General features: G+C 40.5%; 1 protein-coding gene across 4 annotated transcripts in view; it reads left to right on the forward strand.

Moving 5' to 3' along the window:
* The first annotated feature begins 8,955 nt into the window (after positions 1-8,955).
* Positions 8,956-14,867, forward strand: part of BNC2 (basonuclin 2) — a 336,970-nt gene continuing 331,058 nt past the window's right edge. For 2 of the 4 annotated variants that reach the window (XM_027709213.1, XM_027709216.1), the window contains exon 1: positions 9,411-9,502. In XM_027709213.1, coding sequence (XP_027565014.1) covers positions 9,491-9,502 — 12 coding nt within the window. In that variant the 5' untranslated portion in view covers positions 9,411-9,490. Of the gene's footprint in view, positions 9,039-9,410; positions 9,503-10,447; positions 10,574-14,867 lie in introns of those variants that run through there. The other 2 variants (XM_027709215.1, XM_027709214.1) reach the window with 2 other exon arrangements.

Below are 14,867 nucleotides of genomic sequence, written 5' to 3' on the forward strand. Positions count from 1 at the left end.
CATTATTGGTCTAGCCTTTATTGTAATACCACAAAATATTTTGAAGGCTGGAGGTGAGTAAGATCGTTTTGAATATGGCAAATAGAGAGTGAAATATTATTAGAGCTAGAAGTAGATCATTATGTATTTCTTTTGATGCCCCTCTCCTACAAAATGAGACTCTGAGCTAGTTGCACTACTGATGAATAGCATTTTCTTCTAGTGTCTGGAAAAATGTATCCATTGGTATGCTTCTATAGCAGATTTCCTGACTAAATGCCTCCCAAAACTATACGTGGAGAACCAGATGTTTCTGTCTTTCCTCTGCATAAATGCAACACTTCAATTAAAGATCATATTTCCTTTCAGATATAGAATTTATTTTATCTTCAATTTTAAAGCAATTATTTCAATTCTATTAACATCTCTTACAAAGCACTAAGAAATGCCTGTGTGTGAGTGCACGTGGCTGGTTTGTAAAAGAAATACGAACACAAAAGAAGCTGAAGAAGTTTCAAGGAAATACTTTTTGTCTTTTAAGAAAAGAGTTTAGAGGCAGTATCCTTTTACAAATGTGACTTGGACTGTATTTCAACCATTCTTTAAACTTCTAGGGACAAAGAAAAAAAAAAAAAGAAGAAACCATGTTGAAAGCCTGAGCTATCCTTTATTATTAAAGACTGAAACAGGGAATAGCAACAATGTTATGAGAGGCACTGACAATAAAGACTGGATTTGTGGACTTTCCACACCATCAAACCCATAAGGCTGTATCTGCTAGGCTATTTGAAGATTCAGCTATTCCTGCGATTATTCAGTTATAGACTACAGAATAGCAAAGCTCATATTTTAAATTTAAATATTTTATTTGCTAGTCATGTCACTGAACTGAAGATCCCACATAACTGCTGATTTTGTAACAGTTGTCATAAGTCTTATCTCACAGCTTGTGGAAGTTCTTTAGTAGCAAGGTATCTAGTTTGCTCTCAGTGCAATACCCATTAATTGGCAGTAACAGGTCAGGCAAACACCTCGTCAGAGTGATCTGTGAAACAATGTTGCCATCTTCGATTGGGACAGGTTGTAGAACTGTTTAAAATTTAAAATTCATGCTGTCTAGATCACAAAGCCAAACAGAGAGTATCAATAACTTTTTTTATTTATGTGTATCAAACATAAAATGGCTTTTGAATGTACACAATGTATGTTTTTGCAAAAGTCATAGGGCAGAGAATACATGCATATGAAAACCTTTCAGATACACCAAGAAATCAGAAATAGAGTAAAATTAAAATGTTCAGCATTTGACAAAGAAAATCTCAACTGCTACAGATTCAATGTCATATTCTATGAACAGCCCCTCTTTCTGTCAGAGTATTTCACAAAGAAGAGCTTCTTGCAGTCCTTCAAATCGTAACTTCCTTTGATTCTTCATTAGAGGCATTGTCCTGTCCTCTTCATGTCTAGTTCTAGGTATATTCAGGTATATACCTCTGTTAATACCTTAACAGAGATATTCATTAATAGTACTTATAGGGTGAATGACACAAGTCTAAATGGACTTTCACAGTAGAAAGGGGTTTTTTTATCCTTGTCAACAAATATACCAAAAGACTCTCCTGCCCTGTGTAATTGAAACTCACAAACTAGAATTTACCAATTCTGAAAGATCCACATTTACATTTTGAATTGACTCTAAAACATTTTGAGGTTTTAAAAAGAACCATTTAGCCAACTGTTCACTATTTCCCTTATTCTACTCTTCCATACATACACACATGGAATAAATTAATTTGATTAATTAATTAATTTTATTAATTTCATATATATATACACACATATGTGTATATACACACACATATATATACACATACGTGTATAGACACACACACACATATATACACATACACACTGGTGGGGCCACAAACTTTGAGAGATTGGTGAAAGGTCAAAGACCAACCCTTTGGATGTGAAATCAAACTTGTGGGGCGGCAAACGAACAGAAAGGAAATTCAGAGTTCTATCTGGATAGTATTATCAATTGCAAACAGTATTTGGCTTATGATCCAGTGGATGAAAAAGTACTTTAAGAAGGAAACCAGGTTTTGGAAACAATATTTTAATTTTCTATTTTCTCCTGTGTCCTCAGACTTAAGGTATAAGTAGCAATGCCAGTAGCAAAGTCTACACCTTCTTTTTGCAATTTACTTGTCCAAAATGAACCAATACAGGAAATCTAGTAGATCTCCTCAACAAAGTTTTTATACTAAAGAGCAGCAAGAGTACCTGGTATTCTAACTAGATCTTTGGATGTGAGGCTTACAATCAAGCTCAAGCTCAAACAAGACCTATTAAGTATCTGCCAGTAGTTGAATAGTTGAATCCATAGCTAAGAGAGGTCCAAATCCAAAAGCTGGTCTTTTGGAGAAAGGCAAGTATCAAGCTGTCAATTCTTCAGCCTTCTTTTCTTTCTCTTGACAAGGTGGTCAATTAGTATTTTATTTTTTAAAGCAATTATTAAAAAATAAAAAGGAATAAAGAAGTTGTGATGCATGAGTAATCTTTATATGCCACATTATTCAAAGCCTGCTTTTATGTTCTGTACTGTACTCAGGTTAGGTTGCCACATCCATTTTAAGCCTCCATTTAAGCAAGGTGTGAATAGCAGAAAAAAAATTTTTCTAAAAGTAGAGAAGTCTTAGCAGTAGTCTCTCGAGCCTGGACATGAAAGATTTTGTGACTTGCACTGCCAATTTACATTTGACATTTTTAAGATACTGAGCCACCAATCACTATTAGCTGTGACTGGGGCATTTTATTTGTTAAAACCAATTTATGAGACCAAGTTAAAAGCTCATTGTAGGATACCACGATAAAAGAAGTAAAATCCCATCAACAATTAAAGTTCAAGACTAAAGCAGTTAAACTGGATAAGAAAAAAGTTGTGCTTACAACTAACTCTCCAAGGGAATCACTTTTGACTGGAGTAATAAAGAAAACAAATGGTAAAACACTAAGAGAACTAAAAAACATTGAGATTCACTTGGGAAAAATACCCTCAAGTGTTACATGAGATAAGCTGAAACGTATTCCAGAATGCATATAGAACACTATGTGTGGTCTCTGACTAGCAATTACTAAGTTATAGAAAACAGTCTTGATGGACAAAGATTGGAAGTGACAACAGAGAAAGAAGAAACTTCAATTTAGAGAGCTCTTAAATGTAAACATATGTATTCTTATTGGAGAAAGAATGACAATAAAACTCCAAATAAATCGAAAACATGTATTTTTCTCCCTTTACTACTTTAAGCAAGTTGCTGAAACTTATTGCACTATATTCCATCCATCTCTAAAGTGGGTTGAACAGTTTTGTTTCTTTGCTCCTGTTTAAAACCTTCTAGTGTCCCTTACAAAAACTGTTGTAGAACTACAAAGTAACATCTATATCTATTGGTTTTCATATATATTCTTTCAGCTGAGTTCAAAAAGTACTGGAAGTACATTTGTCTTTAAGAACATCTGCTAATGCATTTGGGAAAGTTTAGGATAAATCAAACTGTGTGATAAAAACCTCTAAAAGAGTGTTAGAAAAGACTGTGTACAGAGGATATGGTACAAAAAGAAAAAAAGATGGATATGCTGCCGACAACCTTTTTTCATCTCCAAAAAAACCCATTATGACTGGGAGGACCTAGCGACATTTAAGTGATGGAAAGACTTCGAATCACCTGCAATATTTTAGTGCAAGAGGCAAAGGAAACAATTAGCTGTTCTTATTTCACTTCTTCAACGACAAAAATACTTTTTGACTCAGAACACCTAACTATTGGTATTATTATTTGGCATAGTTTCATGACCTTAATACTGAATTTTGTCAATTGTTAGCAGGGGTTAGAAAGTTGTATGTTCAGAAGTTAGGAAATGTTATGAGTGTCTACACAACATTAATTCAGCCCTTCAATGTCATCATGTACTGTTTTCCCCCCTGTGGCGGGGGAAAAAAAAGATTTCCCCCTGGAGTTAAAAAAAATGGTAAACCCGTGAGGGGGTGGTGTCTCTCTTGGTGCTGAGCCAATTAGCGCTCCTGCAAAATTAAAACATATCACCCCAGACCAGAAGAGAAGGTTAGATGTTGTAGTTGTTGTTGGAGAAGAAGTGGCCATGTTGTAAAAGCCATGAGAAGAAGGGGCAAGAGACCCTCTGGGGGGCCATGCCCCCCAGCCCTGGCTGGGGTCATAGAAACTCAGAAACAATGTTAAACTGGACTGAGGTCTGTGACTGAGAAGCTGGAAGTTTTTCTCTACTGTGAGTGGGCAGCAGGAGCGGCGGCAGAGCAGGAGCAGCGGCAGAGCAGCAGCGTCCGGAGGTCAGTGGCAGAAGGCCAAGCAGATAAGAAGCAAGCAGCAGAGATGGCATGCAGCCAAGAGAGGCAGAGAAAACTCCTGCAAGGAGAGAGAGAGAGAGAACTAATCTCTATTAGTTTTGGGGTAAGAACTGAAACCAAAATCCCCCAAAACCCTTTTGAGACCCCTCCTAGGAGGAGGCAGATGGACTCCTACTTGAGAGGAGTCTTAGAGTGCTACAGCACCGGAGAGAGGAGCTAAGAAGCTCAAGGCATCCCGGAGCTGGACCAGGATGGCCAAATGGAATGCGGAGGAGGGCCTTGGCCCCCCCCTGCTGCTGCTGCTAAGCTAGCAGCCTGAGACAGAGCACGGGAGCTCTGCAAGGGAGCTTGAATCCCCTGAGGATAGGGACTGTCACGAAGACTCCTGCACTTCGTGGTATGACATGGTGAAGCGACCTTTGTCCCAGTGAACGCAGGCCACAGAAGAGAAAGACCCTCGCTTGGAGTCGAAGGGCCGAGAGGGGCTTGGAGACCCCCCTCGCGTGTAATGGAAAGAGATCCAGCTACAGCTGCTGCATGGAAGAAGAGAGACTGCTGCCCTAGAGAGACTGCTGCTCTGAGAGTGGAAAGGATCTTTCCTTTTCCCTTCTGGACTTTTATTTGGAGGGAGAAGAGATTGATCCATTGTAAATACTGGTTTATCATAGCAGAGATAGTTAAGATTATGTGTGTAATGTATTATAATATTTATTTATACAGTGATTGTAATATAATTCCCTTTCCCCCCATATTGAGTCTCATGTTTGTGTCTGGAAAACCCATCTCGCACTGGGTTGAGATGTGGGAGGGGGGCTTGGACTCGAGAATTGGATTTTTGGGGCTCTCAAACCAGGACACCCCCGCAAGATCTGTCTGTATCAAGTACACAGAATGGATAATATTCCCTAAAAAAAAAGGATTGCCTTGTATAATGAATGAAGCTTCTTTCCTAATACTCCTACTTAATTTAAGGCTGAAGTTTAAAGATGTTTGATGAATGAGACAGAAGGACAGAACTACAATTAAAGCAGATGAAGCAGTTAAACTCCACCCTGGAGACTTAGATTCCACCCCTGTACCTAAGCTCCTGTGTGAGCCTGTGCAACTGACTTTAAACAAAATGTTTTCAGTTGGTCCCTAGTTTTCCACTTCTTGTCTCAGGTTCTGGTGGTTCATAGCTAAGTTTAGGTGAACTTCTTTAGAAACAGCATCTTTGATACTCTGCCTACAACAGATCAAACTTCAAACTCTGTCAGGAAATTATAGTTTGCCATAGAAATCATTAGACCCTTTTTTATAACAAATGCTCAGATATTCTCTTCTCATTAAGTTCTTGACAATGGCTGAAGTTCTCCCAAAATTTCAGTATCTGATAGACTAACTAGCAAAAAACTCAAATAAAAATGCCTAAAAAGAGGAAAAATTATAAAGAAAAAAAAAGGGAGTCTCTAATAGGAAGTAGGAGCCTATCTATTGTAAGTCATGCTAGTTATTGTAAGTAATACTTAGAATAACAACTAAATACAAACATTCAGTATGTATATGGATGCTACAGCCATATTCCTAAATAAAATGAATAACCTGATTACGACTTCATGATGGTATTGGTCTAAAATTTTGATGGTTACTTTTGGATTGGATTCTTTGCCCCTGTACAAATTGTGGATTACAACGGTTTCATACTCAGGACTGGGAATAATTTCTCTGTTGGACATTCTTTCTATTGGTAAACTGTTTTTTCATTAACATTTCAATTATACCATTCTCTAGAAGTGTTTTTTTCTTACCTTGCCACCCATCAGAATATGGAGGATTTCAGTTTGGTATCTTGCTATAGCCCCTTTCAGGCCTCTGGTGCATTATGTCCCACCTCTGGTCTGTTGGGCACATCCTCTGGACTGCATCACCAGGTTTGCAAAATAGGCAAAAGATACAAGTGAACCAGAAATTCCTTCTGTGAGAAGGAATATCAAGATAGCAGAGAAATACCACATTCTGGAGACAACACAATTTAGATGAATTATGCTTCCATTCTTCTCGAGTTGCAGTTATTACTCTGACTCTAACTTGCAACATCTTGGTGCTCCAATCTGGAAGATAAAACAAACAAACAAAAACCAGAATAAAATTATTTTACTGTCTAACTTTGTTACACTAATGAATCTCAAACCAGAGAGTACAATTAATTCTTTATGGTGGTTATGGCTGGTTTTGAAGGAAATCTACAGTGAGAAAGTACTTGCTTTACAGATATTCCTATTTACAGACATAAAGCTGAAATTATTAGATGCTGCTTTCTTTATGAACAAATATCATTAGTCTAAAAGGCAAGGAAAAGTTTAGGTTTTGCTGTTACTCTCTGAAACCTTACATATGATATCCAAAATTTAAGATAAGTACACATTTTAAGAAGTCATAAGACAGTCCTGTGGCACATCATGAGTCTGTATGCTGTCTTTTCAGTGTTCATTGAACTAGAAGTAAAGATATGTTGTCATTTCCTGCAACATCAATGACGTGCTGATTTCACAGTCACTACAGCACTATAAAGAAACAAAAGTCACTGTGCATGTGTATGGTATTGTATTTTAATAACAATCCTATCTTGCTAATTTTATCTCAGAGTATATCACATAGTAGACAAATTTGAAGGCAAGAACTCCATAGAAATTTAAAACACTATTGCATATGTCACTGAAAGCATGATTCTGAAAGATGTGAAATTTTGGAAAATAAGCACTTAGAGCTTGTTCAGTCTGAAGTCTAATGGTGTTATATATTCAAATGCTACCGGTTAGTTTTTTGCTGATGATCCTTTGAGCAGAAATGTTTTACTCCACCATGTTTCTCCTGTAATCCCATACTGTCAACCCAAGACTCAGAACTCCCAACAGCCAACTTGCCTCCAGCTATTTTACCTCCTCATCAGCTTTCAAGAGGCTATAATATATTGTCAATACAAAAGCCATGGGCTTATTGACAGGTGGAAGAAAAAAAAGAGAGAGGTTTAAAAATGCTGAATCAAATATCAAGCAAGATAACAAAGGAGTAGCTCCATGTGGCATTATTAGTTTCCATATAAAATCATTTAAGATTCTTTAAAAATAAAGTATCTGGAATCTATTAATGATTGTGCTATACTTACAGGGTCTTTGAAATGACAAATCAGAGCTTAGAAATTTTTATTGTATGATATAAGTAACTATGACTGTAATCTACTTGTTTAGTGCATACAGAAATACATCCTTTAAATGCCTAGCCCCCGTTAAAAAAAAAAAAAAAACACTTTTCCAGTGTTGTAAGGAAAGCTGGCTTCAAATTCAGGTCAATGGCTGTCTACCTACTATAAGCCTTTCATTTCACAAAGCTGTAACCATTTAAAACCTTTGATTCACTTCTGTGAAACTGCACAGTAAAGATTAGCCTTGTAATGGGCATGGCATATCTTCACTCTAGCAGGTGACCATGCCTTTTGCGAGCCAAGGTTACAGCACTTTATTTTTAATCTACAACAGGCTGGCAGGACCCTTCCTTGCTTCAAGTGAGCAGAGGTGGATGTGAGGCTCTGAAGGCTTTGACCACGAGGGGGCTGTGTGAACATAATTTTTTGGCAACTTCTTGGCCCTTCCCAGTTTCAAAAGGGCAAATACGTTTTTATGTACGATAAAATGTGACTCTAAAATAATTAACAAGGTTTTTCTTATCTCTCCCCTTTGACAGAAAATGCGTAAAATCATGGCTTAATTAATCTTGTGATTTTTTTTTTTTTTAGAATGACAATAAATTACTCAAAATCTTCACTGGTCAAGGTACTTGTAGAAAAAAAACCCCAAATCCTGACAAATGCAAAATTCTCTTGAATCGTTGTCTAGAGCCTGAAACATGCTCTCAAAGATCAAAACTAATCCTGATGAAGTGTGGACACTGCAAATCCTGTCCATAAGCTGATACATATTATGTCTAATGAAGATATCTGATGAATAACCAGAAAACAATGAATTTTCCACAGAAACACAGACAACATTGAGAAATATTAAATTAATTTTTATGAAAATCAGTTTTACATAGATATAGATAATATAGAAATATAGATCCTTTATCCTTCCCTCTTCTGACAGCCATAGGAAACGCACAAATAACAAAGATGATACCCTAAGGCATCATTAACAAGCTTGGGAAGTTGGTAATTCACGGGGACATGCAGTTCATTACCGGAAGAGTTTGCCATGGGTTTAGTCCATTGCAGATGCAGGAAAAATCAGGAGTGCAAATCAGCTACCTCTCATCTCCTCTCAATTTTTCTAAGTGCTATGTCATCAAAGTGTACAGCTACACCAAAAGGGAGCAAAATGTGCTGTCTCTGTTCCACAGTGCCTGGAAAGTTCCCCTCACGTTCACTTTTTAACGGTCCGGCCGTGTTCAAATCTCGTTTATAAACCTCGTGTTTATACGGCGCCTGAGGAGGGGAGCCGGCTTTGAACGCACTTGTGACCCTCAGCGCCTTCTCGGGCAGGGCAGGAGCCGGACGGACTGGGCTGCCGGTGCCGCAGGTCAAGCCTGACAGCCCCCTGCCACCTTCCCCCGGCCAGGCATCCTGTGCAACGCAGGTCGGCTCTGCCACCCCCTCGGCGCCGCGAGCGGGGCACGCGTGGAAGAACCGCGCTTCGAATCGGTAAGGGAAGGTTTCAGAGGGGAAACCGGACACAGACGGCCAACAGTGCGGAGACACCGCGCCACGCGGTGCCCCACGCAGCGCCGCGCCGGCCGGCCCGCCTACAGCCGCGGGAGGGCGCGGAGGGCCCGCCCCGCCCGTCCCCCCGCGAGAGCGGCAGCGGGAGCGGGCCAGGCGTTGTGTGCTTGCGCTGTGCCGAGCCAGGGCCGGCGCGGCTGCTGCGCTTCCACGGCGCCGCCGGGGCAGGGTTACGCTCGGTTTGGCTCCGTGTCACACACAGATGTGACTCTAGTCTGTTCCCTGCGAACGTACAACCGTGACGGCTCACCTCCTCCCGCCTCCCCTCCCCCCCCCCCCAAAAAAAAAAAAAAATCCCACCCTTTTACAGAAAATTTCCTCAGATCCCACACCGAGCAGCAGCCGCCGCCGCCGCAGCACAGTCCCGAGAGCTGATGGAGCAATGGGTGGGAAGCGGGAAACCGGCACCACGAGCGAAAACTTTTCCTCTGCCTAACTTTTCGTTTCCTTTCTAACGCTCTCCCCGCTCCCCCTGCGGCTCCTTACCCCCTCCTTTGGGCTACGCTCCATTTTGCGCCGTCTCTCTGCCCCCTCTCAACCCTCCCTCCAGCTTGCTTTTGCCTTGCCGCCTTCTCGCTCGCTCGCTCCAGCAGCGCCTGGAGCCGATAAGGAAGAGGAGAAGCAGCGGGAGGGACCGCAGCCGCTGCGAGGGGCAGGCGGGCGGAGAAGCGGGAAGGCGAAAGGGGGCAGAGGGGGCGGCAGCCCCCGCTAGCCGCCCTCGCCACGAAGTTGGCGGCGGCCGCTGGGTGTTTCTGACAGCTGGGCGCGGACGGCCTCTGCCGCGGCCCCCGCCCGGCATAGAAAGTTTGCGGGCGAGGGAGGAGGCAGATGGAGTTAGTTTTTCAACGCCCCGACTGCTCTTACCCTTTCCCTCTGCCTCCCTGCCTGCCGTCCTCGCCCGAGAGCGCGGAGTTAGGAGGAAGCAGCACTACCCTCTCGGACCCGCTCGCAGCCGCCCCCCGCCGCCTCCCCTTCCCCAGCCAAAGATCCCGACAACAACAAACCAACCTGTGGAGGCTCTGACCCGAACCTGGGTCCCTCCTCCCATCATTTCCAGCTCTCCGCTGAAAGCTCTTTCTCTTTCTTTCTCCCTGCTGCTTGAGCTGAACTTCGGGGGCTGAAGTTTTGAAAGAGTCAGAGAGAGAGCGGGGGGGAGAGAGAGACTGCTGCTGCCGGGGGTTTTTTGTTTGTTTTGGTGGTGATGGGTTTTTGGTGGGTTTTGTTGTTTGGTTGTTTGTTTGTTTTGAGGGAGGGAAAGTAATTTTTGGTTTTTAAATCTCTGGTTTTAGTTTAAATCACCGGGGGGGGGGGGGGGGGGGGGGGGGGAGGGAAAGAGAGGGGGGAAAAGAGAGAGAGTGAGGCGGTGAGAGCCCAGAGGCAAAGGAAGGGTGCAGGCACTGCCGCTGAAAGGAGTTCGAGAGACAGGGGGTGCACTTGACAACCAGCATGCAGAGATGGTAAGAAGTTTCCAGCAGCCTTTCGTTTTCATTCTAGCCTTTACTTTGGTTTGATTTGATTAATAAATTGTGCAGTAACACAAGCAGCCCTGCTCGCCATCGGTGTGTTTCAGTCTTCAAATAAGCAAGCAGCCGGGCAAAGGAGGAAGATAATAAATAAATCAGCTCTGTGCTGCGTGGATTAGGGGAAAAATGCCCAAGAAGCTGTGCTAAACTTTGAATTTGGGGGGTTGAAATGGGATGACCACATGCTTTTTACCGCCTCCTTGCCTTCACTAAATATGAGGGGCTAGCGTAAAAAAAGTGAGTATGGATGGAGGGAGAGTGAAGGTGGAGTGGCTGAATCGGACATACGGTGGTCTATCTGTTTTGGACACCACCTTCTGCTAGGAAATGATTAAGGTTTGCACACAATGTAAAGGTAATCTTTGAGAGCCTGGAAGGAGTTGTGTGTTTGCGTGTGAAACAATGTCTGCGGCAGGGAGACAGGAGTGTAAATCCACCTTCCCTCCGAAACTCTTTGTTATGCATGTGCTTGCAGTTTGCACTTCTCCAATCAGTGATTGCTAACTGAACAGAGTTGTGCCGATGCCCTGACTGTAAAAGGGAAGGGGGACCCCCCCCAACCAGCTTCGAACAAGTTTTTGCTTCTTATTTCACGTGCTGTGCAAACGCCCGTCTCCTTTACAGCAGGGGGTTTGCAAAGCAGGGTTTGCGCTTTCACGACCTTTTAATTTAAAAATTAAAAATCGAAATGACCGAGGACCTCATTTTACTGAAGTCCGTTTTTCTGGGTCGTGATGTGAGGATAGGTTAGCAGCTGCGAAGGACAAGCTCGTTTAAGACTGCACTTAACGTGCAGAATGGTAACTATTCACATTAACACGTGGATCAACCTTAGTTAGTGATGAACAGTGATCAGCCCATATTCAGTGAAGTAGTATATTTCCACTCACTGTATGACTACCTCTCTGCTTTCAGTCAGCTTTTGTCACCGCACTCCAGGGATGTTACAAACTTGTCTTGTGTGCCTTGAATATACACATACATATGCACACACACACACACGTGTGTGTATATATCCGTGTATACTTACATATGTATATGTTTATGCCTGCATACCTACATATACACAGCACTCAAACTATAGGTAGAGTGTATGTCTGTGTGAATGAAGGGACTTTGTGATGGAGGGTTTGTGTTTTTCCCTTCTCTCCCTAACATGACATGTCTTGTTTCAGTGATCAAAGCCACAATTGGAGTGTAGGAGATGCAACTGTCAAATGTAGGCAACAAGGAAAAAAAAAAGGGGGAGGGGGAAAAAGCAGCATGTGCCCAGGACTGTGGTTACAGTAATGCTGACAGAAATTAAAGTGGGTTTGAAAGCAGCATGCGATTTATGATGGTTCCCATTTACCCTAGAGTCAAGCTGTTGTAAAACTGATGCACAAAAGAAATCATGTAGTAATCTGGTGTACCCAGGATTAAAGTGGCAATGAGTGTCTTTTTGTGTGTGTGTCTAGCTGACAGTTAAAATGGTTTGAAGCTATTTTTAAGTATGAAATCAAAGCAGGATATTATATATTTCTTTTTTTAATCTGTATGTTAGCTGTATATAGCTGTCATTGAAATATTTTTTACTGTAAGGGGGCTTTTATTTTTCATTATCTTCTATTTTTGCTCTCTGTATAATAACCCATCTCCTTAGATGAATTTTAAAATGGGGTGGCATTTTTTTCATAGTTTCAGAGTACAAATGTTCACAGTTTAATTAGAGTTCATTTCAGACAGTAATATTTAATAAGCCTGATCAGCAGATCTGCACAAGAATACCAAGTTCCTGTAAAAGTATATGGAACTTTCCTTGCCTCTAAAAATTGCAGGATTTTTTTAATCTGAAATTTAATGGGGCATTTGAGCTGTCTGATACACTGTGGTTTCATTTTAAGCAGCCCAATATTAATGAACCATCTAGCTCTATGCATGTTCTGGTTTAAATTCCTAAAGCTCATGAATTTTAAAATTTACTATATATTTCAAATGATTCACCTTTACCTGATCCAGATGCAGAAAATTACAAGTGTAAATTATAAACTAATTTGTTATGAGCAAATTTTGAAACTCCTTTTAAGACTTGGAATTCTGAAAGTGCTCCTTAAGCGCACATCTTGCAGACGTAATTGAAAAACCCTGGTTTGGTATTGTATTTTGTAAAAAATAAAACTGTGTTGCATTTTAGGGGGAAAAAAAGCAGATCTATGTTTTTAATCACATAATCTTTTTACTGTTGAGGCATTTTGGAAAGACGAGTATGGGATTACAGTAAACAAAGTAAAAAAACCAGACAAAAGCAGAGATGACTACTGCTATATTAAAATGTAGGTGTTACGGGTTGAATTTTCTAGTGAGTTTTTGAGTTCAGTGCTTTACATAACATTTTGTCCTAATCTTGCTTGCTGTCAGAGATGTTTCATGGTTGTGCAATTGCTGCAGTCAAGAATGCCAATTTGCATTCCAGGAGTGTTATTTGATTACTTTTATCTACGCAGCTCAAAGACCAGCCCAGACCTCTCATTTCATCTTGCCATGTCACGAGTCAGTGCTGTGTCCTCTTTTCAAAAATCTGCCTGATTTAGACAAGAAAGAAAAGTACTTTCATGTTGCAGCCGCAGTCCCCTGCTAACTTGTCAGCAGCAGGATATGATTCACTTGGGCCCAGAAGAATGGTACAGAGATGGGGGTTAGGCAGTTCAGTAAGCCCATGGACAGGTAGTGTGTGACATCCCAAGAGAGCTTAAGTTAATGAAGAACAGGTCTGCTTAGTTCTTCATGCTCTGACCTGGTGCTGTCCCCACAGTTTTCTCATTTGATCTTTCCCAGCAAATTGATCTTTTTTAGTACTTTTTTGCCTTCCAAGTTAGTCCTTGTGGGACTGAAATTAGCAGAGCAACTTAAGTTGGATAATACAGCTGTTCAGAAAAGAAGAAATTGGACACTAGCTTATAAAGGGGGAGGGGAAAGTAAGCTATTCTTTCTGTTGTTACTCAGAATTCTTTTTATTTTTATTATTTCAGTTTTATTTTTAAAAGCTTCACAATAGCCATATTACTTTGGAACTTCACTTTCTTATTTAAAGTTTGTATGGATGGTCCATTGCACACTGCATTAAATGTGTATCACTTAAATAAAACAAACATGCTTGCAGCATAGACTACAGTTTTGCTTTGGTGTTTGTAAGTTGAACTTGCTTGTTAGAAATGATTTGCTAGTCTGTAATGAGGCTTTTACAGTTGTTGTAAGGCATTTTAAATATCAATTGCACATGCCAACTCCATTATTTACAGCCTGCTAAATAACTGTAATTCCGTAGTATCCAATACTGAAATGCAGTGGAGATTAAACAATAAAAGCCGTTACAAATGATATGTGTAAATATTATGGTAGGTGAAAATACAGTCAGCAAATTACCACTGGCATTACTGGTTTTCTGGAAAACCAGCATATACAAACAAATTGGTTTTAACTAAGACACTCTGTACTTAAGATCTAGTCTCTAAATGGGGCCACAGTATTAGCTGTGAGTCTTTTTTACATGATTTTGCACTTGGTAATTGGAAAGTGGAATGGAGGTGTGTATATGTGTGTGTGTGTGTGTTTAAATACATACATGATTAGGTTGTCAAACAATGTAAGATTTCAAACCAGAATTTGGTAAATACAGTGTAAGTTGGAAATGATTAAGAGGGTCTTTAGTATGCTGAAGAATAATAAGCTGTATTTAATTTTCTGTATTTCATAGCAGATGTTCTCACATATTATCCACATCCTCTCAAGATGTAGAATTGAAAACACTGCTGCATGGAAACAAGAACACTTATTATGTAAGGGAAATACTGCTCTCACTCTCTCTCAGTATTGCTTTTGAAAGTGGAAAGGAACTGTACAGGATCATTGGTCAGTTAAACTCTTCTGCAGAGCTAGAGGGAACTTCATGATTTTATTAGATATGCCATAGGCAAGAATAAAGGGGAAAAATACTCTGAATAAGGGAGGGCTGATTCCTAACTTTTTTTCAGGGTCAAAGATCTAGAAATTAGACTTTGAGATGTAATTATTCTGTTTTACACATATGTGTATGTCAGTGGGATTTGCAGCTGACTGAAGATCTTGTGAATTTCAAACAAAACAGAAATTACCAACAGCAAAGCAATTACATTTCAAAAAGTCCAAGTAAAACATTGGATTTTATAGAAAAAAACTTTTTTTTTTTGTCTCAAAGGTGGATGTTTCTGGC

This window comes from Neopelma chrysocephalum, unplaced genomic scaffold, assembly GCF_003984885.1.
Source record: "Neopelma chrysocephalum unplaced genomic scaffold, ASM398488v2 Primary Assembly neopelma1_96710, whole genome shotgun sequence".
NCBI lineage: Eukaryota > Metazoa > Chordata > Aves > Passeriformes > Pipridae > Neopelma > Neopelma chrysocephalum.